The sequence below is a fragment of the Triplophysa rosa genome, linkage group LG23, assembly GCF_024868665.1.
Source record: "Triplophysa rosa linkage group LG23, Trosa_1v2, whole genome shotgun sequence".
In the NCBI taxonomy this organism is placed as follows: domain Eukaryota; kingdom Metazoa; phylum Chordata; class Actinopteri; order Cypriniformes; family Nemacheilidae; genus Triplophysa; species Triplophysa rosa.
The window spans coordinates 14,698,675-14,723,100 of record NC_079912.1 but is presented as its reverse complement, the minus strand read 5'-3'; the positions used below and the strand labels follow the sequence as shown (position 1 = coordinate 14,723,100).

The window sequence follows — 24,426 nt, the reverse complement described above, 5'->3', positions numbered from 1 at the left end:
AAGAGTGAAAATCATACATAATTTTTTTTTTGCTTATTTGATGCATAGTTTTTTGTGTTATTGTGATCAACGTGAACATTGAACATTTTTCTTATTGTGCGCTGCCCCTTTAAAAAATACACAGGTTTGAGTTCAAGTCCTGTGATATCACTGTTAATCAGGTAACTCTGGAAATATTCCATCTGTTTTGCAAATTGCAATCGGGATGTAATGTTCCCCCCGAGAACCACAGAGAAACTCCACATAAAAAGTATTAAGAAGCAAGTGAGGCAGGAGCGTTTATTTATGATCCCACTCCGGTCACGCGCTCTCCTAAACTGTGTTTTTTTACTCTCGCCTGCAATTAAAACGGCGCTTTTGATAAACGACTTCAGCGTGAATGAGATGCACGTTTGCAGGGCCTTTACTGGTCGCGGTGAGAACCTGTAGCCGAGCATAACATCCAGACAATTCCTCCTTGTTTGCTGATCATTAGCGGTAATTAAGACTAATCTCTCGCAGTCTCTCAAACTAGCAGGAAGCTCATTCGTAACCGTGGAGACTTTTACGATCTCAGCGTGGTGTGAGGGGGATGTTTCGACAAGAGGCCCGAGGTCCAGTCCAAACAGAACTCTTATGACATTTCTTCTTCACACGACTCGAAGGCTCCGTCTCCTCTCAGGGCGATGGTTCGGCTCTCTTCAGTGATAATGGCTTCATAAAAGATTTAACAGACTGAGCGGGCTTTCACATCGCTGTCCTGTGGCCATGAACAGACTCGGTTCATCTCATCACTGTAACTGATATTATTATGTGCCTTAGAGCTTGAGGAGAACCTTAAGGGGATGCTTGATATGCTCACCTAGATCCAGACGCGATACTGAAGATGACGTGATTGCATTTTATATCAAACCGATTCAAATATGATGTGCCTTGAGACGCCCATGATGATTTTCTAGTTTAGTGGAGAAGGGTGCCATCTGCCGGTAAACGTTCATGGCGTTTAACGTTTATGGAAATAATGAGGGACACTTACGTTTTCAAAGTTATATTCAGTTAAGAGCTTCATGGAGATATGGGTGTGTTTATTGGTATTCTGTACATTAGGTGATTTGTAGTATTTACAATGCTGACAGAAATAGCACGCTGGCGGCCATCAAAAGTGACACAAAACAGCTCCAGTACAGTTCACACAAAAAAATGCAAAGAAAAAACTAAAGTTTTTGTATTGGAGTCCATGAAACCGTTTGCTTAAGTCTCAACTCTCATATTTCTCCTGAGAAAACGAGCCAAAAATCTCACAAATGTCTCCATTAGTTACAGAAGAGAGATCTCAACAATGTCACAAACTGAGATAAAGTTTGCAATCAAAAGTCAATATTATTGAAGATCTCAATATGCAATCAAACATCTTATTAAATTGACCCAAATCCACATTATTTTACCTCTACAATCTACGTTGTGTTTTTATTTATTCTATGTTTGATCCTTAAAATTAGGCCAGACTTGAATGCGACTTTGCCGTGGTTGTGGAGAAGGCGTTCGCAACACATTACGAAGAACACCTCTTCGGAAAACATGCCTTGATGCATCACGCACAAGCATCAGAAAACAGTTAAAAGAAAATAAGGGTCAAGTTCTAGAACGAAAGGCAGAGAGTGTTTTCTAAGCAAACTTTGTAAATAACATTTCTTCCAAAATATTCTGAGGCTCTTAAACAGAACACCCAGTCACATGACTTCCTCCTAAAAGAGCCAGCCCTTGAGGTCACGTGACTAATACAAATGATCCAATACGTCACATGCATTTCCAACCCATTCATGAAAAAACAGCACACAAACAAACAAACCTTTATCATAGTCCATAACTCTAATCCAATGACGGCCTTTTATGAAAGCAACTGAAGTGTCAGCTGATGGTTACGAACGGTGTGCAGTTCAGGCATTATGAGGGTACGAATAGTGAAGAGTGAATAGATTACCATGAGTGGCATTACATGATTGTGACCCTCTCAGGTGATAGGTGGACAGCACTTGGTCTCTCATGGTTGGCGCGTGTCTGATAAGAGTCTAATCCGCGTCTGATCCGCTTCAGCTTCCGGCTCACACAGGGAAGCAGCAACACAATTTTTCCAATGATCACCGTTACAGGCAACACCAGCGCCAAAACAAAATTGGGCGGCATGTAGAAACGGTAGGACTCCTCCTGAAATGCCCGTTGCCATCCGAAGAGCAGGGCGTGGAAGGTTGTTATGAGAAGGGCAATGTAACCTAAAGTGGACTGGGAGAAAAAAGCCCAGAATTTGATGTCGTGAGAAGTTTTTTTTTTGTAGATGAACTATTATGTAACACACATTTAACCTAGAGTTATGAAAATGTCATTTTAAATTAATGAAATGTCTGTATCCAATAATAAAAATCATATATATAACAATAGTTGTTTTGGTTTTCAGTAAAACTACACTAACCAAACAAATTGCTATGGTCTCACAACAATGTCCGTAGTTTTACCTGGATAAAGCTAAACTCTCGCCAGTTGAGGGCGCTGTTGATTGATGGAATTGAAGTGACGGCCAGCAGAGAAAGGAGCCCCAGTCCCATGATGCCAAAGGAAATGTACATCTCCACCCTCCAAACCTCCTCTTCATTCCATGAGTTCTCAATGTTTGCATGTACCTACAGAGAAACAAAGGTTATTAGATTTATTTACGTTACAAAAGTCTTATATTCAATATTCACTAAAAACATTCCGTCATCATTTATTTACCCTCATATCATGCAAAACTGAAACACAAAAGAAGATATTTTGAGAAATGTTGTACAATGGAAGTCAACGGTGGACCATGTTGTTTGGTTACCAACATTCTTAAAAATATATTTTTTGTGTGTGTGTGTTCTCTATAAGGAAGGCCAAATAGTTATTGACAGAAAGCCTCCTGGTCGACTACATTTTCAGTGTCCTTGCTTTAAATTCCATCATATTTATAAGGATTATTTTAATTTACAGAATAAAGACATGTCTGTTATTTACCTTTGTGCATAATGCAACCCCAGGATATTACACATTTTATGATTGTGCTTTTTTTTTATACATATAAACATCTTTTTGACTCGGCAAGGTTTATGTAAATAAACAGAACAGTGTAGCACACACACCTGTTGATAGGCCATGTTGAGCACCAGGTATCTCTCCGAGCGTCTCATTGGAAGACAGAGGCTGTACAGCACGTGCACGCAGCCGAAGAAGAAACTGAGCAAACCGAGCTGTTTGCGGCTCTCCAGCCAGCCTTCCAACCAGGGCGGGAAACGGCGGTACTTGGTCCCGTAGACGAGCTGGTACGCAGCAGCCAGCTGTCCTGCCAAATACACCAGAGCTAACAGAACTATGGCCACTCCGGGCAGAGTCCTGTTCACGATCTCCATAGGAACCTTGTAGAAAAAACTCTGTCTGGTCTTCATGTACGGATGGATGATGTCCCGGACAAAAGAGTAGGCGAAGAAGAAGATGGACAGGGCGACTGTGGTCAAGACGGGCCCTTTCCAGGCTGTGAAGAGATGCAGTGGCATGTTCTCAATCTCTTTGGCGGAGGAGAGGGCACCCATATCCACAGGGATAAAGTTGAGCTGACGGGCCATCTCGATTATTTGCCGCCGGGCATCCACCGAATTACTGCAAATATAGACCTGTACAGAGTCAGACAGATTACAGTAACAATTAGGGTGTTATCTTAACATGCAGTCTCAATGTAAATATATCTATGTGTCACGAATGTCGTGGCTGAAGAGAGAACCCAAGCGCAGACAGGCAGTGAAGGGGTTAACAAATATTTATTGACACAAAACACACAAAACAAAACCCACGAGGGGGTAAAAAACAGGAACTAAACTAAGAAACAAACAGAAAACAAAAGACTTCCCACGAGGGGGCAAAATTAAAACAAGAACAGTAAAACTAAACTAAAAGACACGACCAAACGTCTTAAATAATACAATGAACAAAACTCACAGAACAGGACAAGGAACAGGACCACGGGTAGCAACACCAGCAAGAACACCGTACACAACGCAACATAGCATAATACACATTACATACAATCCACGAGCACAGGACAAAGAAACATGAGGGTATATATAGGCAAGACAAACAAGGGATAACGACATGGGGCAGGTGTGGGTAATCAAACACTTAGGTAAGGATAACAAGGAAACGAGAGGAATGGGGCCAATGACAAGACATTGGAGAGAACGTATATTACTGTCAAACGGACAATAATATGTTTCTCTCCACACATAACCAAAGACTTTGTCATGGCTCTGCTACAGGACCAAGAAAAACATGACTAAGGAAGCAGAGCCATGACATCTATGTATATAGAGAGAGCGAGAGAGAGAGAGAGAGAATATGCTGCATGCGAAATGAAGTGAAATCCCATAATGTTTAAATTCTCCTGCGGTGTTGATTTTAATTTAGCTCTTTACCTGTCGACTGGAGTCTCTGGGGCCTGACTGCATGGCCCACGATGAGATCACGTTGAAGCCTTTGACCACGATGGAATCTGGAAAGAGGGAAGCCAGGTATTCTGCATTGGACTCTGGATACTGGTTCACCCGTCTGTTGTTGCTGACATCCACCAGTATTTTTCCCGCCAGCAGGTGTTTGATGTCCCACAGGGAGGAATAGTGTTCTCGACGTATGGCCAGGAACATGATGTCGGCTTTCCCCACAGCATCCTCGTGATGGGTCACGTCTACCACGTGCGGGAAGGATTCAGCTGCTCTCTTGGGATGGCGGCTTCCCACCACCACGTGAAAGCCGCTACGAAGCAGTCGAATGGTCAGACTTTTGGAAAAATCGCCGGTGCCGATGATGGCGACAGTGGGCTTGCTGGGTCCCTCCTTGGAGCTGTTCTTCAGCCCGTTGGGCAGGAAACAGACTTTGGTGCAGGCCGGGCTGCTGCCCAGCAGGGAAATAGAGTCCATGTTCAGCCCAAATCACCTCACAGTGGATCTAAAGATGCTGTTGAGATGTTTTAATTAGTTTTATACTAATTATATTCAATTGTGAAATTATTTGTCTAATTGTTTTCAAAAATGTAAAATATTGTTATTTACACTGTAAATCGCATTGTACAGCATTTAAACAGTACGGTAGTATTTGTTACACTACCTTTATACTGATATAAAGAGAATGTCTGGACAGGATGAACACTGTGATATGTTAATAAAAAAATAGTTTTTGCTTTAAGATGTGTGCTTTATGCACAATGGAAATTTTCTTTCGATTTTGCCATAAAATATGACCCATACATGTTTTAAAATACTAATTAGATTGCATTAAACGTGGCTTATTCATATTCCGTTGATTTTGTGGAAAAACTATATTTAGATCCACAGGTTGGATGCACGGTGTGGGGTTTCCTCATACAAATATGAACCCAATGTAAATCTGTGTCCTAATATTATGACTTGTGATATATCTGACCTGTTGTGCTGCCTGTGATTTTATGCTCGTGTTAAAACAAAGCAAATAAATCATTATCGAACACTATACAGTAAATACAGCTTCATATTTTCCGATTGCAATGATAATTGAACGCGTCATGCGCTTTGGGTCAGTTCAGCGCATCCGGCGCATCTGCATTATAAATGTCATTGAGAAAATAACTCAAGGTTATAGATGTAACGTTACCTCTTATGGGATCACCATCGAGCAGACAGACGATATGTACAGATGTCCGTCTGATGTGCAATGACCCACGTTTATAATCGGACACGGAGAAGCAGAAGCAGTAGGATCCCCTCGCCGCACGACGTAGCAACGTTCTTCTCAATGTTCTCCTCTAGAGGGCGCATGGAGACTACAGAAGCGTATTCTCCCTCGATACCCATTCACATCTCAGGGCGGTATTAGTCGCGCTGAATATTTGTGCAACGCAGAGTACAATTACGTTTATTTTTCGTTAGTATTTGTAAGAAAGATACAAAGATACACCTACGCCTATGAAAAAACTTACGCGAACGGCTTTAATTCGTTCTAGTCACAGCAGCGCGGAGAAAAACAACACTTATCACGTGTTACTGTCGCTTTACAGCCAAAAGGGCAAAATTGCAAACAAACAGAAAATAAATTAAGTACATTTAATTGAGTTTTAAAATAAACTAACATGCGAGTATTATAAACCCATCATACCAAACAAAACAGATTGACATCTTGACTTCCTAGACCTTTTCTAGAAAACTTCTTCATGCAAATTACTTTGTGTCAATGCGCTTACACGAACTCTGCTGCAGTGCATGTCTATACCTCATATGCGAAAAAAATGTTTAATATACAATTGAAAAGTGGTAAAGACCCTCTTTATATAAGACTGTTTGTATACACTTAGGAAAAAGCACTGTCTACCATCATGTTTATGCAATAATACTCTGTACAAGTTAGTTTGGCACAAAATTAGTCAGAAAACAACATACTTAACTTTATGAATGACTCTGAACTGTCTCAGCAACACCAGGACAAAGTTCAACCGAGGTTGTTTTCTGATTTTAACAAAAAGCAAAGTTTGTATTTGGCCTCTGCAGTAAACAATGAAAAAGTAAATTATTGTGGCCAAACCTTTTGAACTAAAAAACAAAGGTGGGCGTTTTATAAAAGATTTTAAAGTAAACTAACCATGTGTCAACAGATTAAAAGTGAACAACAAATAATAAAATCCTCATTTACCATGCTCTAAAAGCCCACAGACACTGTATTCTTATGGTTTAAAACAGTAAATACAGAATCATAAAACACATTATAAAATGTTATAAACCTGCACAGAATATCAGAATGCAAAAATCTACTTGCTTTGACTCGCATCACATTGAGATGAAACTGTTCAAACTGTAGAGTTTTATTTTTTCTGAGTTGTTCCAGTTTCTATTGCTAAATTTAATCAGATTTGCAGACGTTTCTTGAATATGAATAATGGGTCAGTTTTAAGGGAACAATGACTTCAGGGACCTCATTACTTGCATTAACGCTCGAAAAGTGTTCTTACTTTACACAGAGACTTTCATTTTTGTGTTTAACATTTACACACCCGTGTATGGCAGTTTCTTTTTATGACCTCAGATGATGGTCTAATTAAATTTGGCAATTCCCCTTGAAGCCTCACTCATGACCATCCTGTGATTCTGTTTCTGTCCCGCATAAACACTGCTCTCAAAACCTTAAGCTGTTTTTGAAGACTAAATCTTGCTAAGATACTGGGAATCTTCATCATGATGCGTATCTCTAACTTTCTCTTAATATGTGTAATAACATTTGGAATATGCGAGTTGCGCTCAGCCGGGCCTCTTCATGCACAGTGCAAAGTGGAGTGGTAAAGTATCAGTCTAATTTGTTTGTTGAATGTCTAACTGGGGTAAAGAAGTTTTGTAAGCTTGAATAAATAAAGAAAAGCTTGGTGCATACACTCTTAAAAATAAAGGTTCCTAAAAGGTTTTTGTTAGGCTGTTTACTTAGAGACTTGAACATAGAGCTAAAAAGTAAGCTATACTTTGTGATGAAAAAGGGTCTACACTAGCTTTTCCAAGACCACTAGATCAAGCATTTCTTTAACTAGGCTATAAAATAATTACCTTTGACAAAAAGGTTCTTTGGGGAACAAAAAAATATTCTTCTATGGTCTCTCTGCGAAAAAACCTTTTGTAAATTCTGTCATCATTTACTCACCTTCGAGTTGTTCCAAATCTGTATACATTTTTTTTTTTGTTCTGTTGAACACAAAATAAGACATTTTGAAGGTGACAGCAAACAGTTCTGGATGTCATGATCCTGTCCTCCTGTAGCTGTTTCTCTTGTTCTGGCTGATGGGATCATGACAGCCCCATGTCTTGTGTCTCTGTTGAAAGCACATGGCCATTGTTTGTGTCTTTGTGCCCTTGGTTGTTGCTAGCAGGGATACAGCTACAGCCGGAAGTGATGCAAAATCTCGCCATTAAATTACAGTAAATTACATTAGCTAATGCCTACACCTACCCCAACCCTAAACCTAACCTTACAATAATAAAAAATAGCAGTTAACTGTTGTCACGTGACAAAAATTATTTGGTATTGAAGGTAGCCGTATCCATTCTATCCAAAACCTGTGCTCTCCTGCCTTTCGTCTTAGCCCCGCCCCCTTGTTTCCTTATTCATTATCCTGTCAATAGTTACACCCTTCACCTGTCTCCCTCCTTACCTCTCCTTAGTTGCTTCCCTGTTTAAAGCCCTTGTATTTGCTGTGTTACGCTGCACCGTTTGTGATCCTACCGTCATGTCGTTTTGTATTTGTAGTTTTGTATTTGACCTTGTTATGTTTTTCACCCTCGAGGGATAGAAGTTGTTTTAATAAAGACTTTTTGGAGCTGTCTGCATCTGGGTTCTGTCCATGTGAATCATGACACTTAAAGCACTTTTTAAAACCATTGTATTTTCTCCTACTATGGTGGTCAATGGGGGGCAAAATCTGTCTGCTTATAAGCATTCTTCCAAATATCTTTCTCTGTGTTCGTCATAACAAAGACATTTATACAGATTTGAACAGCTCGGAGGTGAGTAAATGATGACTGAATTTTCATTTTGGGGTATCCCTTTAAAAATGGTAAAAAAATAAAAATACTAACTTACCCGTGTTGCATTTTTTTTTACATTCTAGAAAGTGCATGATTCTCGTAAGCACAGCATTTTTAGAGAACATCGTATGTATAACCGACAGATATCACTGAAATAGGTGACCTAAAATATCTGATCCTGTCAAACATTTGTTTGAACATGGCGACCCATATTTGGTCAAAAGGAAAACAGTGTCGTACTATCAATAATTGTGATAAATAATGGCATGTATAATCTGGTCAGTATAAAGCTGACTTCACTGTCAGGGATCATTCTTTTTCCTGCTCCATCTGTTATTACTAGCGTCTGCGTGCATGTTTTCAGAGGGCGGGGTTTGTCTAACTCCTCCGGAAATCCAAAAAAGGCATCGCGTCCTTCGTTTTTAAATTAAACTTCATTAACAGAAATGCAGTTTCACACGCTAAGAATACGGCTTCAAATTCCACATATTTTCAAAAAATACCACAACAAATCCTTCAAAATAAAGTCATAAAATAACTATGGCTCCACTAGGTGTCAGTATTTGAATGAATGTATTGCTGTGTGTTTTCCAGGTATTTCGGTCTTCCTTGCAGGAGTGTCTATGAAGCCCTGGTTACGCAGATTAAAAAGTGGAGGACAGCCTCAACCTGTGCCACAGGAGGACAGAAATGCCTGTACAAGGTGCATAATTGGGAAATCACAGAAATTGTAATTGATTTAATGTTGTGTGGTTTTAATGGACCCAAAACACACCAGATAAAGTAATTTTGTCATGGTAATGGCCTAATGGTTCATAATGGTGCGGAAAAAATGAAATATGTTATATAACCATTAGAATTTGTATTGTTTTTACAGGGAGGGATTTGTGGGCGTCTTTATTTATGAATTTTGCTGTAAGGCCTATTTGTAAATATTTTCCCAACTCTCTTTCTCCTGGTAGTTGCAGTCCGCATCTGTGCACTTCATTTCCGCCAAACATACTGCAGCAGTAAAGAAATATGTTGAAGACATCAACTTCAGACTTGTCTCTTATGGTTTCTTTCACTGTCGTGTTTCGGTAAGTGAAAACATGATGCCAAGAACGTTTGACTAATTTTTGCCATTAATGTAGTGTATTGTATAGAATACTTGTTTTGTATATTAAAACTACTAAATCTGGTTTCATGTTAACCAGGCCATGTCAGTAGCAGAGACCTGGTATGCTGTCACAGATCACGGCACCAACTATTGTAACCTCTACAACTTAATGGAAGGTAAAATCAACATATCAACGACTACATGTAGCATTAAAATAGTGTATCTATAAACAAACCAGCTGCTGATGTTTATTACGTCTTCTGCGCAGGTAGTGGACTTATTGAAGCTCCAGGATATAAAGAGATCACAAGTGACTTCCTCTGCACTCAGCGTTCATCTGCGGATTGTTCTGTGTATTAATATTCTGTAGTTGATTTAAAACAAACAATGTAAACAGTTCATTGAAAACTGTATGGTTCACACAGTATATTAAAAATACTAATACATCTTTTGGCTGGTGTTTATAATAAAAGAGATTCATTGCCTTGTTTGTGGTTATATTTTGTATTTTTGTTAGGTTCTGTGGGGATATTGTACTTTCTAGGGCAGCAATTTGGTCTGCTTGGCCCATGGATCTCTTGCTTTCATCACTACAGTCCTTCTGGCTGGTGGCATCAGTCTACCACCTGGTTGCAGTAGCGATCTGTCACCAGTAGAGGGGAGTGTCTGCAAGTGTTTTAGTGGGTTCTGATATTTTCAAGTTAAATCTTTTTGGTGGTTCAAGGTTTTGTTTGATACTCTTTTCATTGTTTATCTCAACAAAACCCTGCTGTAAGGTTTCATTGTAAACACATTAATGTCTTGTCCTTAACTGAAATCTCTGTGTTATTTCTTGGGACAACACGTTTTGTTTTACTTTTAACACAATTTTAACACTACGTGTTATTACAAATAACACATAATGTGTCAAATAGGATAACACAAACAATGTGGTAAAATTAATACATCCATTTTAGGAGTGTAGCTACTGAGAAGAGACAATCTACCATTCATCATATAATAAATAATATTTCATGTAAAAACTCAACTGGCTTGAGAGAGTTGAGTTAAATGCTTCCCGCTCTCAGGTGTGAGAAGTTTAAGTAGCAGTAAGAAGAAAGGTACTCTATTACATCCTAGAATATTGCAGAGATTTTTCACATTTACCGAACCATTACTGTAAACCGAGAAACACAATATTACCCTGAAGCCCTCAGAAGCCTTTTATTAAACTACAGAATGTGTTGATCTCAGCCCGAGGAGGACAACAAATTATGATCAAGAGTGAGCGGTTATCTGAATTACACTGACGTTGATGATTTATTTTAAAGAAACAGTTTTCACCAAAACTTTCAGCTAGATTTGAAATACAAGAGCAATACAGAACTCATTGCTGATTGATCAAATGAATGTTTGTTTGAAGTAATTCAGTGTTATCTGGTAGATCATTGTGTTAGCAACGCAAAGGTCACGGGTTTGATCCCCAGTGAACACACATACTGATAAATATATTTTACCTTAATGCAGTAAATCTTTTTTATTAACAGTGTCTGTCAAATGTGTAAATGTCATTTCTGGTCGCTCTTAATTTTTGTTTAACTTACTGCATCTTAATTTTATCAGATAAAACCCTCAAAATGTAGGTAAACACTGAGACTTTCAAATCCCCGCTATGTGAGAGAGTGTGTGTTTGAGTTGGGAATTGAACCGGCCCGACCCTCGGTGTTATGAAGTGTGTCATTGATAAAAGGGTGCACAATCCTTTCAAAACCAATTAAAGAGGTCCTGGCCCTCAGGGGTAGTGAGCGAAAGTCTGACAGGAGACCACAGAGGAACTCAAAGACGTAATCACTGCCTTACTTTTGAACAATATTGAAAAGCACAACAAAACAAAAGATCCCACAATAAATCACATTGAGCAGTAAACTGTAGCTTGTGTTTTCTAGGTTCTCAAGGACAAACGGGTTGTCACCTCAACCTACTCTGCTTCATCTTTTCTCATTTATATTTAAAAAAAAGCCGAACAAGTGATTTTGTATTAACATACACTTAACATGCATGTGTAAAAGAGTTAAACACTTGCATACGTTCAAGCAATAATAGACAAATTTACATTCATGTTAACACAAAATAACTGTAAGCACTAAGCAGTCAAGCACTGAGCCCCAGTTGTAATAAAAACAACCTGTTAACCAGACCGAAAGGTTTCACACAAGTTACACCTGATGCAAGCCCATCAATTTTGTTGTTGGTGCTGCTCTGGGTTTTTCCATGTGACCCACAGTCACATCACACCACCTCTGCCCTGTGTGAGCGACACACGCTTTATAAACAATCATCTCAACATCTCTACCGCATAAACAGGCCTGTTGCTATGCTATCAGTGCGGATTAAATTCTACAAGCATCACAGAGCAGCTTGCACATCCTGAGGGCGCACGGAATAGAATGCGCTACCTGACAGCATCAGGACCGTCAACAGCATCCCTCTGACATCTCTTCTCTCTCACCAGGCCTGTCATCACCCATCTTGTCCGCTTCTTGTAGGGGAAAATAAGAGAGAAGGAGTTGTGTATACTTAGAGGTTCATCTATTGTACCAAGGACTTCACACCATGCTAAATAAAACAAAAGAAATAATGACCGAATGGATTCAATGGATATAATGGGAATTGTATCGGTTTAACTATAATGGTCTCTGTGGGTCTCTGGTAATGTGTAGGGTTTTATTGGTGAGATGTTATTTGGTGAAAGGAACCAGTGAACTACTATCAAATACTGGAATACGACCCAAAACACATTGAATAAAGGACATTTGTGATGGCTTTAATGGAAAACATCTTATGGTTAATAATGGTGACTATGTAATGATTATTAGAATATGTAATAGTAATTGGTCAAAAGACATGCACGCATTCTTATATATTTCTCAAAGGCAGTTTACTTATATCCACAACATTTAACCGTTTATATCACTCGTGTACGCGTCGGGTCAAGCAGGCAGTCAATATGTAGGCTGTGCTCATTATAAGATCAATATTGGTCTGTGCAATAGCAAAATATCAAGTAGGTCCATTTATCACTTTTCTGCAGCTTACATATCACAAATATGTCCCAAAAAATAAACCGTCTTGTATAACAAGCATTTAAATAACTGACCATTTTGTTTGCACAAAGTAGAAAAAGAAACTGGATCACAAACAACACAGATAGATGTGTATGCACTTGCCATGGCTTGAACAAAACAAGTTCTTAAAGGGACAGCCCAAAAATAAAATATCTGTCATCATTAACTTACCCTCAAGTTGTTCCAAATCTGTATACATTTCTTTGTTCTGATGAACACAGAGAAAGATTTTTGGAAGAATGCTGGTAACCAAACAGTTCTTGGCCACCATTGACTACCATAGGAAAAAATACAATGGTAGTCAAGAGTGGCCAAGAACTGTTTTCTTTCATACATTCTTCAAAATATCTTCTTTTGTGTTCAACAGAACAAAGAAATTTGTAAAGCAAGTTTCCTACAATGCAGTCAATGGTGGCCAGAACTGTTTGGTAACAAGCATTCTTCCGAATATCTTTCTCTGTGTTCATCAGAACAAAGACATTTACTACAGGTTTGGAACAACTTGAGGGTTAATAAATGAAGACTTCAATTTTGGGTGAACTGTTCCTTCCACAAAAAGCTAAACTACATGAAATTAACGCATGAAAATCTGAAAAAGTGAACGAAAAATTCACACTAACAACGTGTTAAAACACTCGCTGAGGTCATGAAGCAAAGCAACAGAAAAATGTCTTTGCCCTTAAATCTCTGAAAAGATCAGGCTTCTTCAGAACGCTTAACAGATTCTCTATTTAAAGCATCCAGTCACTCATGCCTGTGATATTATTTTCCTTTAACAGTGCATTAATGAAATCCTCACTCACATGATTTCATTTGGCCCGTGCATTAATAGCAAAGGGAGTAATAATTACATTCAAATATTAATTCTAGGCCGGAGACAGAACCATGAATCATTAGCACCCACCACGTCCGACAAGAGCTCTCGTCCCTTTTATATTTTCCCCGTGACTGACCAGATGAATTAAAATGACAAATAATTGTAATCCCCCGGAGGGCTTTAAAAACACTTTTGGTTGACTAAAGAGGCAGAGTAATGAGTCTCATTTGTTATGCTGTGTTCTGAACATCCTTGCGCTCAATGGCGAAGGGGAAAGACATGGAGATCAAGGGCGATTGTCATGAGATGAGCATTATGTCTATGATAATCAGAGTAGAGATGGGATTGTGAATGCAACTTTTACTGGTCATCAGGACCATTGTTGGAGAAGAAATCTTTTCTTGGGCATCCCAGTAAACGGTTGATTGTGGTCATCATTAAAATAGCAGGTAGACAAAAATGCAGGTTTAAAAACACATGAGGACGAGTAAATGATGACGACGATGTTTATTTTTATATGATCAGTCTCTTTTAACACACCATATACAAAAAAAGCTGTTTGTTCAACACACACGCAGGTACTTAAATAGTTCTTCCCCTAATTACTTTAAGCTTTGCTGTGCCGTGGGATAAATCTATAACTGGCAACCCAACAAAGAACTGCAGTCAATTACTGATAAATGTGTTTTCAGTATTACACAGTAAACAAGTCTAAAGTGACTAAATGAGGGACTTTAAAAGAACAGGAGAACAAACGTTGGTGTCTACCACATTCTGGACTCCAGACTGAAAACAATATATCAGGTTATTTTCAAAGCATGAATAAAAAGTGCTCTTCATAACCCTAAAGAAACTTAATGTAACGCTTGTGTTTGGACTGAATAAGAGGTAATGTCTGGGAGATCTTAGAGAAGACCTGCGATTTCCAAAAGCGGTGCCCCTTCCTTTCATGCCCCCAAGGAAAATATGTTTAACATATTTGTTCGCATTTGTAAACCTAAACAGACACCATAGAGAGAGAGAGAGAGACACACAATTTGAATAAACAAGACAAGATGAGGCTTTATTGATCGCAATCTGAATCCTCAAGGTTTATTGGTCCAATTTTAAATGTTTCAAAAAACATATTACATATCTGCTTGAAAGTATGAATTCTCAAAATTTCTAAAGAAAAACACTATGAAATAAATTTTTATTATTTTTACATTCTGTGAAATCCCCGAAGTAATTTTTAAAATATGTTTAAAAAATACATAAAATAATTCTACATAATGTAAAGAACGTTCAAACCCGCCTTCCAAACCGAACAAAGGTTTGATTGGAACTCGCCCGTTCTTGAGTGGAGAGAAACAAAACAGACCATAATCTTTTGCAGCGCTTTATAAACACTCCCCGCCACAAACACACAAACCCCCCTTGATTGTAGTGATGGATTATGTAATAAGAAATAGATGCCAAAGATCACATTGAAAGCATGGGCACGTGACAAAGCCATCGGCGTGCCCTTCAAGTAACCCCATAACCCATTCAATTTCTTTACCTCAGTCTCTCTCTCCCACCCATTTCTCCTCTCTTTAAATTTATGGTGAGTTATGAAGTCACTCTTCACACCCTAAGCCCCATAGGCAAACGGACATTGTCTCAGTGCTTTAAATACAAGGCAGAAAGATAGACAGGCCGAGTCGAGAGAGATGAAATAAAGAATAAAAATGAGCACCATAGAAGTGTCATTTCTCAGGACTGACTCGGACCTGGGAAAAGAGGGGCAGTTAGATTTATGGGACCCCTGTTAAGACCATGCAGGCGATGGGGTGAGGGAGACATGGAGAGAGAGAGAGAGAGAGAGAGAGAGAGAGAGAGAGAGAGAGAGAGAGAGAGAGATGAACGCTTGACATTTATTGGTGTAGGGGGAGATGGGCCAAGCTGTCAGGGATTGGGCGGATCCAAGGCCCAGTATGAAGGTTGTGTGAAGACCCACTCATTAAGAGACAGACCCACTGACAGGAAGCTAATCCTCTGCGGGAAGCCCCTGTTTCTCAGAAGGAGAACAAGAAGAGAAGAGACGATGTCGCTCATTGGTGGCAGGAGAAGAGTAGAAATGAGAGGAAGGGCTATATTAAGAAATAAAGAAGAGAAGTTCTCAGGCCAACCATTAGCTGTTCATCCTATCAGGTGTAGAACGTGTAACCGTTGATCATGCTTCAAAAATTCTTAACAATCACATTCTTTGAAATGAAAGAAAATATGGCTTTTTAAACACACGGGGGAAAATTTCGATTCTCAAAGAATAAGGGATGCTTTAAGTTCATTTTTGAAGTATACTTAGGCAAAGATCGACCCTGCGTTCCATTTCGAAGGGCTCATCCCTATGCCCTAAGCCCTTCAAAGTGTTTAACCTACGGAGTGAGAGCTTCAAAGGGTTGAAGGGTATAGGGGACCCAACAACTGTTTCTTGAAGTGCCCTTCTGCGTCATCATCCCAAGCCCATAAGGAGGCGCCGTCGCCACGCAAAGAATCTGCGCAAAGAATCACAGGGGCCCGAAGTGACCATTAGTTGTACCCTTCGAAATCCACGACCCTTCAATACGGATGCCATGATTGTTTTCACCCTGAAGTGCCGTTCAGAGGGTGATATATCCCATTTGGAACGCACTGAAAGTATATTATTAAATAAATACACTTTATGTAGTAGGTACTTGTTTAAGTATACTTGGAAGTGTACTATTTCAATGCTACGTTGGATCAAATTGGCCCACTATTAGTTTAAAAAAAGTGTACTTTCAAGCGTACTTTAAGTGTAACTTTGGTAAACTTTGAAATACAACTCAAAACTTATTGCACAATTAGTTATTACACAAAATAAATAACTCAAGTAGATTACAGAAAAATGAAAAAAAAAAAAAGATTTTAAGTTGACACACAGTAGGAGGAAGATCAGTTAAATATCAATTTTGTCTTAGATGCTTCTCATAAGATCCTTTAGAAAAACTAAAAAAGACACAAATAAGACAACACTTGACATATTGTCGGAGCAAGATCATTTAAGTATAAACATTATATCAGATGTTTCGTTCTCTTAGGGGATCTAAAAAAGCCTCAAAGGAGACAATAGTTGTCACACAGTAAGGGGAAGACATACAAAATATTAAATGTGGAAAGCAAAGATCAACCATTTGATCTTGGAAGAATTTAATGAGAGATTGCAAAGCTCTACAACCACACACCACTCACGTCTTTAGTAAATATCAACATTTTAGCTCAAGATTAAGATGCAAATTCAGAAACAAAACTCACATCCTGGCCTGAGATCTCATGGTTGAAGCAAAAATAAAACCCAATAAAGCATCAATTATTCAATATCAATAACCCAACAGCCCACTGGATGTGACCTTTAGTAAGTGAATTGAAAGCCACCCCTCATTACTCTCTCACAAACACACCTATCGTATGAGAAGCATTAGCATCTACTAATAATCCAATAATACGCCACCATTCCTATGACAGATAGAGAGGGAATTTCGTGACAAAAGCTACATCACTGAATAAAAAAACGAGCTGCAATTTTAAAATCTCACAATGAACCCAAGCAAACAAAGAACCGATTCAGTGGTTAGAGAGAAATATTGCATGTGACGTGAACGCACGATAATAAAATGACACAGAATAGCTCTCAGTGCATTCAGCCAGACAGACATTGAGAAACCGTGACCTTTAGGAGCAGGAAAACAAAGTTATCTGGGAGAGTTTATTGTAAGGTCAGTCATCGTAACACATTTTTCATTTCCGAGTTGTGTCCAAGACGGACAGACTTTTATTTTGATATTAGTGTGAGTCTGATGAATGCATTGCAAGATTCTTACCTGTTACCTTTGCTTTCTGAACTCACAGGTGGACCTCCATTATTACCTTGCTTTTAAATGGACCAATCAGCATCATGTTCTCCGGAATCTGTTATTCTGATTGGTCAATTATGTGCAGTATATTTTGTGCACTGTATGTCTCTCACATCAATCACTTTACCTCATGAAATAAAATAGTTTTAATATTTATTTCTATTTATTTGTTGGTAAGTATCTGTGTGTTCTAAATAAGAAAGATTCAATCAAGTGTGCTTAACAATAATGATGAGCTTATTCTTCACTTAAGGTCAGATGTTAAACTTTTGTATCAACAGTGTATGCATGCATAGCAGTCGCCTGTAACGTTCACCATTTTAGGGTCTAAAACACTTTTATTCTGGGTGGCTTTGTCCCTGTTTGGCAGACACGGAGAGTCCGGGAAAAGGAACAATGGGCCATTGATTTAAGGTAGGCCGAGTCTACGCACTGCTATTCCGAAGCCGTGTAACTGAGGCGATTTGTCACCGAAAAGGTCATAAATCACAAAGTGCCATGAGAGATTGGGCAGTTCGGCTCATCCACCCAGAGGAGCAGTTTACCCACCAGTACATGCTGAGATCTAGTTTGGGGATGAAAAATCTGTAATTAAAGCAATTAAAACATTTTTCTTGATATTCGTGAAATGCTAAACTGGAAACTTTTAGCATTAGCATGTCGCTAACATGATGTTAACATTATTAACATGTTGCTAGCATTATTTTAACATGATTAGCATGTTGCTATCATGATGCTAACATGATTAGCATGTTTGCTAGCATGATACGCCTAGCCACGTGTGAAATGAACCAATCCCCATGTCTCTACAATATTCTGATGCAAAGATATACATCTGGCTAAACGGTTGCTAGGCTAATGTGTTTGGTTGCTATGGGCGTGGCTAGGCATTTGCCAATTGACTATAATCTAAGTCACGGGTGAAATGAACCAACCCCCATGTCTCTATGATGATCTGATAAAGAAATATAGGTCTTGCTAAATGGTTGCTAGGCTAATGTGTTTGGTTGCTATGGGCGTGGATTAGCAAAATTGATGATGCTCTAAGCTATGAGTGTAACGAACCAACCCCCGTGTCTCTACGATGTTCTGATGTAGAGATATAGGTATTGCTAAATGGTTGCTAGGCTGACATGTTTTGTTGCTATGGGCGTGGCTTCGAAGCTTAATGAAGTTCCTGGGATATTGATTGGTTGCCTGAGTAAAATGAGCCCACCCCCTTGTCTCCAAGTGGTTGTACTGCGAAGATATTCAACACGGGACAGTTTTACTCCTTATATGGGCATGTTTCCTGTCAATGTTACACCCCAGGGGTACAACATACACTCCATTTTGAGGTATGCTGTTAAAGAGCCTGCAAGTCTCTTCAAATGTGGTAACCCGCACGTTTCTACGATATCCTCGCTCGGAGCTACGACCCGTCAAAGCTCGGCGCAATGTTAAGTCAATGGGATTTTTCGGGTGATTTTTTGCCCCCCACCCGATCGCTTCTAAAAGTCATAGCACACCATTCCTCAATGGGCCGCTCGATTTGAGCCCTCATTCATGGGTCTACGACAAAAGCTGCGAGACAAGTTACGCGCCAAACTTTTGGCGGAACAAGAAAAATAAGAAGTATGTTCGAATAGTAATAGTGAGCTTTTTTCAAAAGCATCACTAACTAAACAACTAAAACAATAATTAATAATGAAAAAAATAAAATAAATGTTACAATAAATTATTATAAATAAATAATAATGAATAATTTTGATCTATAGTTTAATATTCAATAATTTAAGAATAATTTCGTATATATATATATATATTTTTTTTTTTAAATGCTGCCTTAAATGTTTAAGTACAATCAATGACTACATGATTGATCAAATGGACAAATTGATTTTGAGTTAATGTAAAAAAATATGTTGTCCTCGCTCATTGATCACATCATTTTTACAGAAAACGTTCATGTGAAAACAATTTTTAAGTTTTATATGATAAATCTTGCATGACTAAAAGTCTAATTGCTGGTACTTGTTGCTTTTCTATCGGACAACATCTATTAAACCCATTGGCAGTAATTCATGTTTCGATTACAAATTCTCACAATAGCAGAATTGATTTATTCTGTCGTCTTTACATCTTTGAGGACACTGTGGCTTCAGAGACAGTAAGAGACATCAATGCCCGTGTCCACACAGAGCCGAAACATTATGCATGACTTTCTAATGCCAGACTACCAAAAAAAGCTCATACCCAAAGCTCTCGAATTTTTGTATGGAAGCAAAAGTCACAAGAATAGAGAAGTGGAAAGAATCGTCTCCTATCATTCCATCTCTCTCAGCTGTGCCAAAGCTAAAGGCTACAGACATTTAGAAGCACCCCGCTATCAAGGGGATGTATCAGCGACTCTTTAGAAACCCCGCTTCCATTTAGCTAAAAGTGAGATATCTGCGTTCAGTCACTGTGTGTGGCAGCAGTTTACAGACTGGGACTAACCTTCCAGCACAAAGAGGCTGGAGGTTATCACGCGGGCTGATCTGTAAGGAAGACCGGTGGGTTTGTGGAGGGCCTGTGTGTACGAGATGAAAAGAGCAGAACAGGGACCTTCTGCGCTGATGAATGGAGCTGAAGGGCTGACGAGTGAATGCGTTCGTGTTGGTGGCTTTATGAAAGCAAGACAACAGGTACCTGGGAGGTTAGCAGACGACAGCATCGTAAATCAAACCGAGACACACGCTCCCCTCCCCGACCAGTGCGTGTCTACACATTTACTGTTCTTTATCGTGGCTCTTTCTCTATCTCTGTATAGCTTTGTGCTATTAAACTAAAAAAAGACCATTTTCCTCATGTTGTTTTAGACCTGTGTGACTTTACTCTGTACAACACTAAAGGTGAAACATTCTTAAAGGGAAAGTTCACCCAAAAATAAAAATTCCGTCATCAAAATCTGTGTATCAAAAGATATTTTGAGACATGTTTTTTTGTCTATACAACGGAAGTCAATGATTGTTTAATTATCAACGTTCTTTAAAATATCTTCTTTTGAGTTTTGCAGAAGAAAGAAAGCAACCCAAGTTTGTAAGGCTATCAGGGTGAGCAAATGATCAAAAAAAAATGTCACTTTTGTGTGAACCTTTTAAAAAGATCTTCCGGTCAATCTTTGGCACTTAAGGAAAAAGAGATTTTAACTCTCCCAAAAATAAACCAATAAATCAATATGTGCAACAAAAGTATCATAAAAGTGAAAATAGTCATGTCAAAAGAACAATTCATTCACAAATTAGACATTGGTATGCAATAACAGCTTTCCTGGATGTAGACATTTTCGAAAAATCATTAACAATCACAATAGATTCTTCAAATAACCATTAATATTCCACGGGAAAAAAGTGATTTGAAACAATGTTAAGGAAATAAACACAAAATGAAAAGCGTTACTATTCCTTTAACATTAAGTAGACTCAATAGCCATCATCAAAAATTCATATTGTTACTTCTCTAAAATATGCTTCGCAAAGAATTATGGGTAATTTATCTTTCCTTCCCACTGACATCCCTCCATTCAGCCCTCATAAATGTCTCATCGTTCACCTAGGTCTTCATTTCATGTGCCTGTTAACCTGAAGGGACAGCCCTGGCCGATCAGCATGCGTGGACAAGGGCTAGAAACACTCCATCTATCTCCTCCTCAAGATTTAGGACTTCATAAAGCATTTCCTTCAGAAGATTCACTCTCCGCACCGCTGTGGCAGGTGCCTTTTTCCAGCAGACAATTCTGACCAAAGAGATGTTGAATTGTTTCTCACTTCCCTTGTCACCAAGGTTTATAGGAGCTGTAAAACAGACTCTGTGTGACACACACGGAATGTGCTGTGTCCGTCAAAACACGCGTTCGTGGTTTTGATGGCGCACAGAATGTCGGGACGGTTTGGTAGTAAATAAAAGCCTAAATCACGATGCATGTCTTTAGTTGAGATTTTTGCAGATTTATCTGTGGACTTTAAACTTCACATGTTTGTTTTATATTTCATTAAATGTCCCGCAGGAGCAGTGCAATTAACACTGAGAAATGCACGACCCAGGGTGATCATTACCTGCATGTTAGCAAATGAATCTTTGGGCGTGGTGGCGAGAGGAGAGGAAAGGAGAATATATTAAACGAGAAGAACAGAAGAGACCTGATGAGAGCAAGGGAGAGACCAGACAGATCAGATGAGACGGGAGAAGAAGAGAGGGGATGAGCTTGCGATCAAAATGTGAAAGCAGGTCAGGCAAAAGAAGAGCAGAAAAAAATTAACAATTAAAGGGGTCATATGGCACGAACACGTGTTTTTCTGTGTCTTTGGTGTGATATAAGTTGCCCATGCATGTATTAGACACGTAAAATTGCAAAAATTTAAGTCAGAACAAAAGATGCATTCTATCTTAAAGCGAATGCTCACCCAGACCTGCCTGAAACGCCTCGTGTAGCCACACCCCCATAAATCTACATCAGTTGGTGGTATGACTTGACTAAGACCGCCCAAATGTATAAGCAAGATGGGTGTACCTGTCAGTACCTGATGTTCCAAATATGGGAAGAGGCGTTACATTTCCATCACACGTTTGCAGTATTCGACCAATCACTACGCACTGGTTAACTGGCCAATCATAGCACACCTCGCTTTTCAGAGCGATGAGCTTTGTTAAAAATCTGCGCGTTTCAGAGAGGCGGGGCAAAGAGGAGATACAAACATGCACGGTATGTAGAAAATACAGCGTTTTTTAACCTTAAATCGTGTATATACATTTCATTACATCTAAAACAAACGATAATATTTGTTTTAGCCATGTCATATGACCCCTTAAACATATGACACAAGATGAGAACACAATGAGATATTTAATGTGCCGGACCGACGAGACAAAATGAGACAGAGATTTATGAGCAGGTCAGATGAGATGAGACTAGACGATAAACAGAGGGCAGAAAACGAGACAAGATTAAACGAGCAAAAGAGCTGAGACAAAATGAGACGAGAATGAGAGATTTTATGATCATGACAGATGAGATAAAACGAGACGAGATGATAATGTGAAGTTTTATGAGTAGGATACATGAACTGAGATTGAGAGATTTAATGAGCAGACAAATGGCAGAAAATGAGACAAGATTAAATGAGCAGAAGAGCTGAGACAAAATGAGATGAGAATGAGAGATTAAATGAGCATTGGAGGTGAGATCAAATGAGACGAGACGAGATGAACTGAGATTGAGAGATGTAATGAGCAGACAAAGGGCAGAAAATGAAACTAGAACAAATGAGCAGAACAGCTGAGCCTGGATGAGATGAGACGAGAGGAGAGGAGAAGGAAGGCGATAGTAATTAGACGCTTCACACTGTAGGGGAAGAATTGACTTTAGGAGTGCAGTGTTGTTGTTGAGGAAGACACGGTGTGCGCATCCATCTTCAGCGTCTGTGACTCAGCCTTTTAATGAACAACTTTAGAATCTGCTTTGTCTTCTAAAAGAGATGAAGTCTAATTGTGCTTCAAATTAAACAGCCTAATGAAAACACGCCTTCAGCCCATTCATCACAAGCACAGCGTTCAGCCCCCCAGTGGGCAAAACATGCCAAAACACCACAACACTCGTGGGAAGGATGAGAACGATTTCTAATGAGAATTTGAACTTTGTTTTTCTTAATGAAGGCCTGTTGGTTTCTCTGTTAAGGAAAGAGTCATTACAAACAGATGATTTCAACATACATCACTTTAACTCTGATGAATTCTACCAGTGAGGGAAGGAGAACGCTTTTTGCTTTTTTTGTCACGGATAAAGTCCCCGTGAACAAGAAGTTGCGATCGTTTTTCCTTCCGTATTTTGACGCATTTCCGAGTGAAATGGAATTTCTAATGAGAAAAATAGTGGGCGCGGCTTTCGTGTTTCTCTGCGATTTGATTGGATGGATAAAGACAGCGGTTGCATTTTGAAAATGGAACTGGCAGCAGACTGACAGTTGAAGGGGAGGAGTTAACGAATGCTCCGCCCAAGCCGTCTAACATAGGATAGGAAGATGGATAGTCATTACAGGAAGGAAGTGCAGTTTAACTGAAGATTATGAGGGCACACAACTTTTAAAAAGAAAATGACCCACATTGATAAACTATTTACATGAAACGCTGCAATATTTCATGAAAAAATAGACATTGTAATGTTTAATTTCACCGGGACTTTAAAGCTGCAATCTGTAACTTTTTATATTTAAATTTAGTATGCATTTGGAAGACTCTTTTATCCAAAGCGAATTGCATAGCATAATACTATACATTTGTATTGGAGTATGTGCAATCCCTGGGATCGAACCCATTACCTTGGCGTCGCTAGCGTCGTGCTCTAACCACTGAGCCACAGGAAAGCTTTTGGTTTATAACCTTTTGGTTAAAAACAGTTAAAATATGACGTTTATTTCTCCAGAGAGAGACCACTTAAAAGATTACTGACAGGATCGGTCTCCATTCACTTTCATTGTATGGAAAAAAAGAGTATTATCAGCATTTGTGTCGAGAACAGAACAAATGGAGAAAGAGAGAGTGTCATACAGGTTTGAACTGACATTAGGGTGAATAAATGATCATTTTCAGGTGAACTGTCTCTTTAAGACGGGATGGGTAAGAATACAACTATATAATTGGAAATTCCAGCACAGCATTCTCAAGCTGGTTTGTGACACACTCAGATACAATCGGGCTCCTCCGGGTCACAAACGGGGGGGGGGGGGGGGGGGGGGGGGGGGGGGGGGATTGGTAGGGGGAGCGCGAGAAGCACGTAGATTGAGGGAGGATGGGGCAGGAACAGATTTGATAGCTGTCAGAGCCGTGGTGGCGGATGACAGTCAGAACGAATGACTCCTGGTGGATGGTCCAGGAGAAAGTGGTTTAAGAACGCCCCTGGAGATGACGGGTCCCTCTCTAATGG

The 24,426-nt window shown here is 39.3% G+C and overlaps 2 protein-coding genes across 2 annotated transcripts; one reads left to right on the top strand and one right to left on the bottom strand.

Annotated features, from left to right (window-relative positions):
- Window positions 1–1,037: 1,037 nt before the first annotated feature.
- Window positions 1,038–5,796, bottom strand: steap2 (STEAP family member 2, metalloreductase). The gene is made up of 5 exons (XM_057322678.1): window positions 5,668–5,796; window positions 4,458–4,995; window positions 3,135–3,662; window positions 2,490–2,654; window positions 1,038–2,259 (listed from the first exon to the last, which is right to left on the bottom strand). Exons 2-5 carry the CDS (start codon window positions 4,956–4,958, stop codon window positions 1,972–1,974), a joined length of 1,482 nt encoding a protein of 493 aa, XP_057178661.1. The 5' UTR covers window positions 4,959–4,995; window positions 5,668–5,796; the 3' UTR covers window positions 1,038–1,971.
- A 1,375-nt stretch (window positions 5,797–7,171) lies between these two features.
- LOC130547423 (uncharacterized) lies at window positions 7,172–10,139 on the top strand. Its single transcript, XM_057323383.1, has 5 exons — window positions 7,172–7,339; window positions 9,168–9,276; window positions 9,536–9,652; window positions 9,770–9,848; window positions 9,941–10,139. Exons 1-5 carry the CDS (start codon window positions 7,239–7,241, stop codon window positions 10,030–10,032), a joined length of 498 nt encoding a protein of 165 aa, XP_057179366.1. The 5' UTR covers window positions 7,172–7,238; the 3' UTR covers window positions 10,033–10,139.
- Window positions 10,140–24,426: the final 14,287 nt, after the last annotated feature.

Bases quoted from the DNA above. Each gene is read 5' to 3' on its own strand.
- LOC130547423 (XM_057323383.1), top strand. From the start codon at position 7,239: ATGATGCGTATCTCTAACTTTCTCTTAATATGTGTAATAACATTTGGA. The intron at 9,277-9,535 runs GTGCATAATTGG...TTCTCCTGGTAG, and splicing joins GACAGAAATGCCTGTACAAG to TTGCAGTCCGCATCTGTGCA. The intron at 9,849-9,940 runs GTAAAATCAACA...TCTTCTGCGCAG, and splicing joins CCTCTACAACTTAATGGAAG to GTAGTGGACTTATTGAAGCT.
- steap2 (XM_057322678.1), bottom strand. From the start codon at position 4,958: ATGGACTCTATTTCCCTGCTGGGCAGCAGCCCGGCCTGCACCAAAGTC. The intron at 3,663-4,457 runs GTAAAGAGCTAA...GACTCTGTACAG, and splicing joins CCAGAGACTCCAGTCGACAG to GTCTATATTTGCAGTAATTC. The intron at 2,655-3,134 runs GTGTGTGTGCTA...GTTTCTCTGTAG, and splicing joins TCAACATGGCCTATCAACAG to GTACATGCAAACATTGAGAA.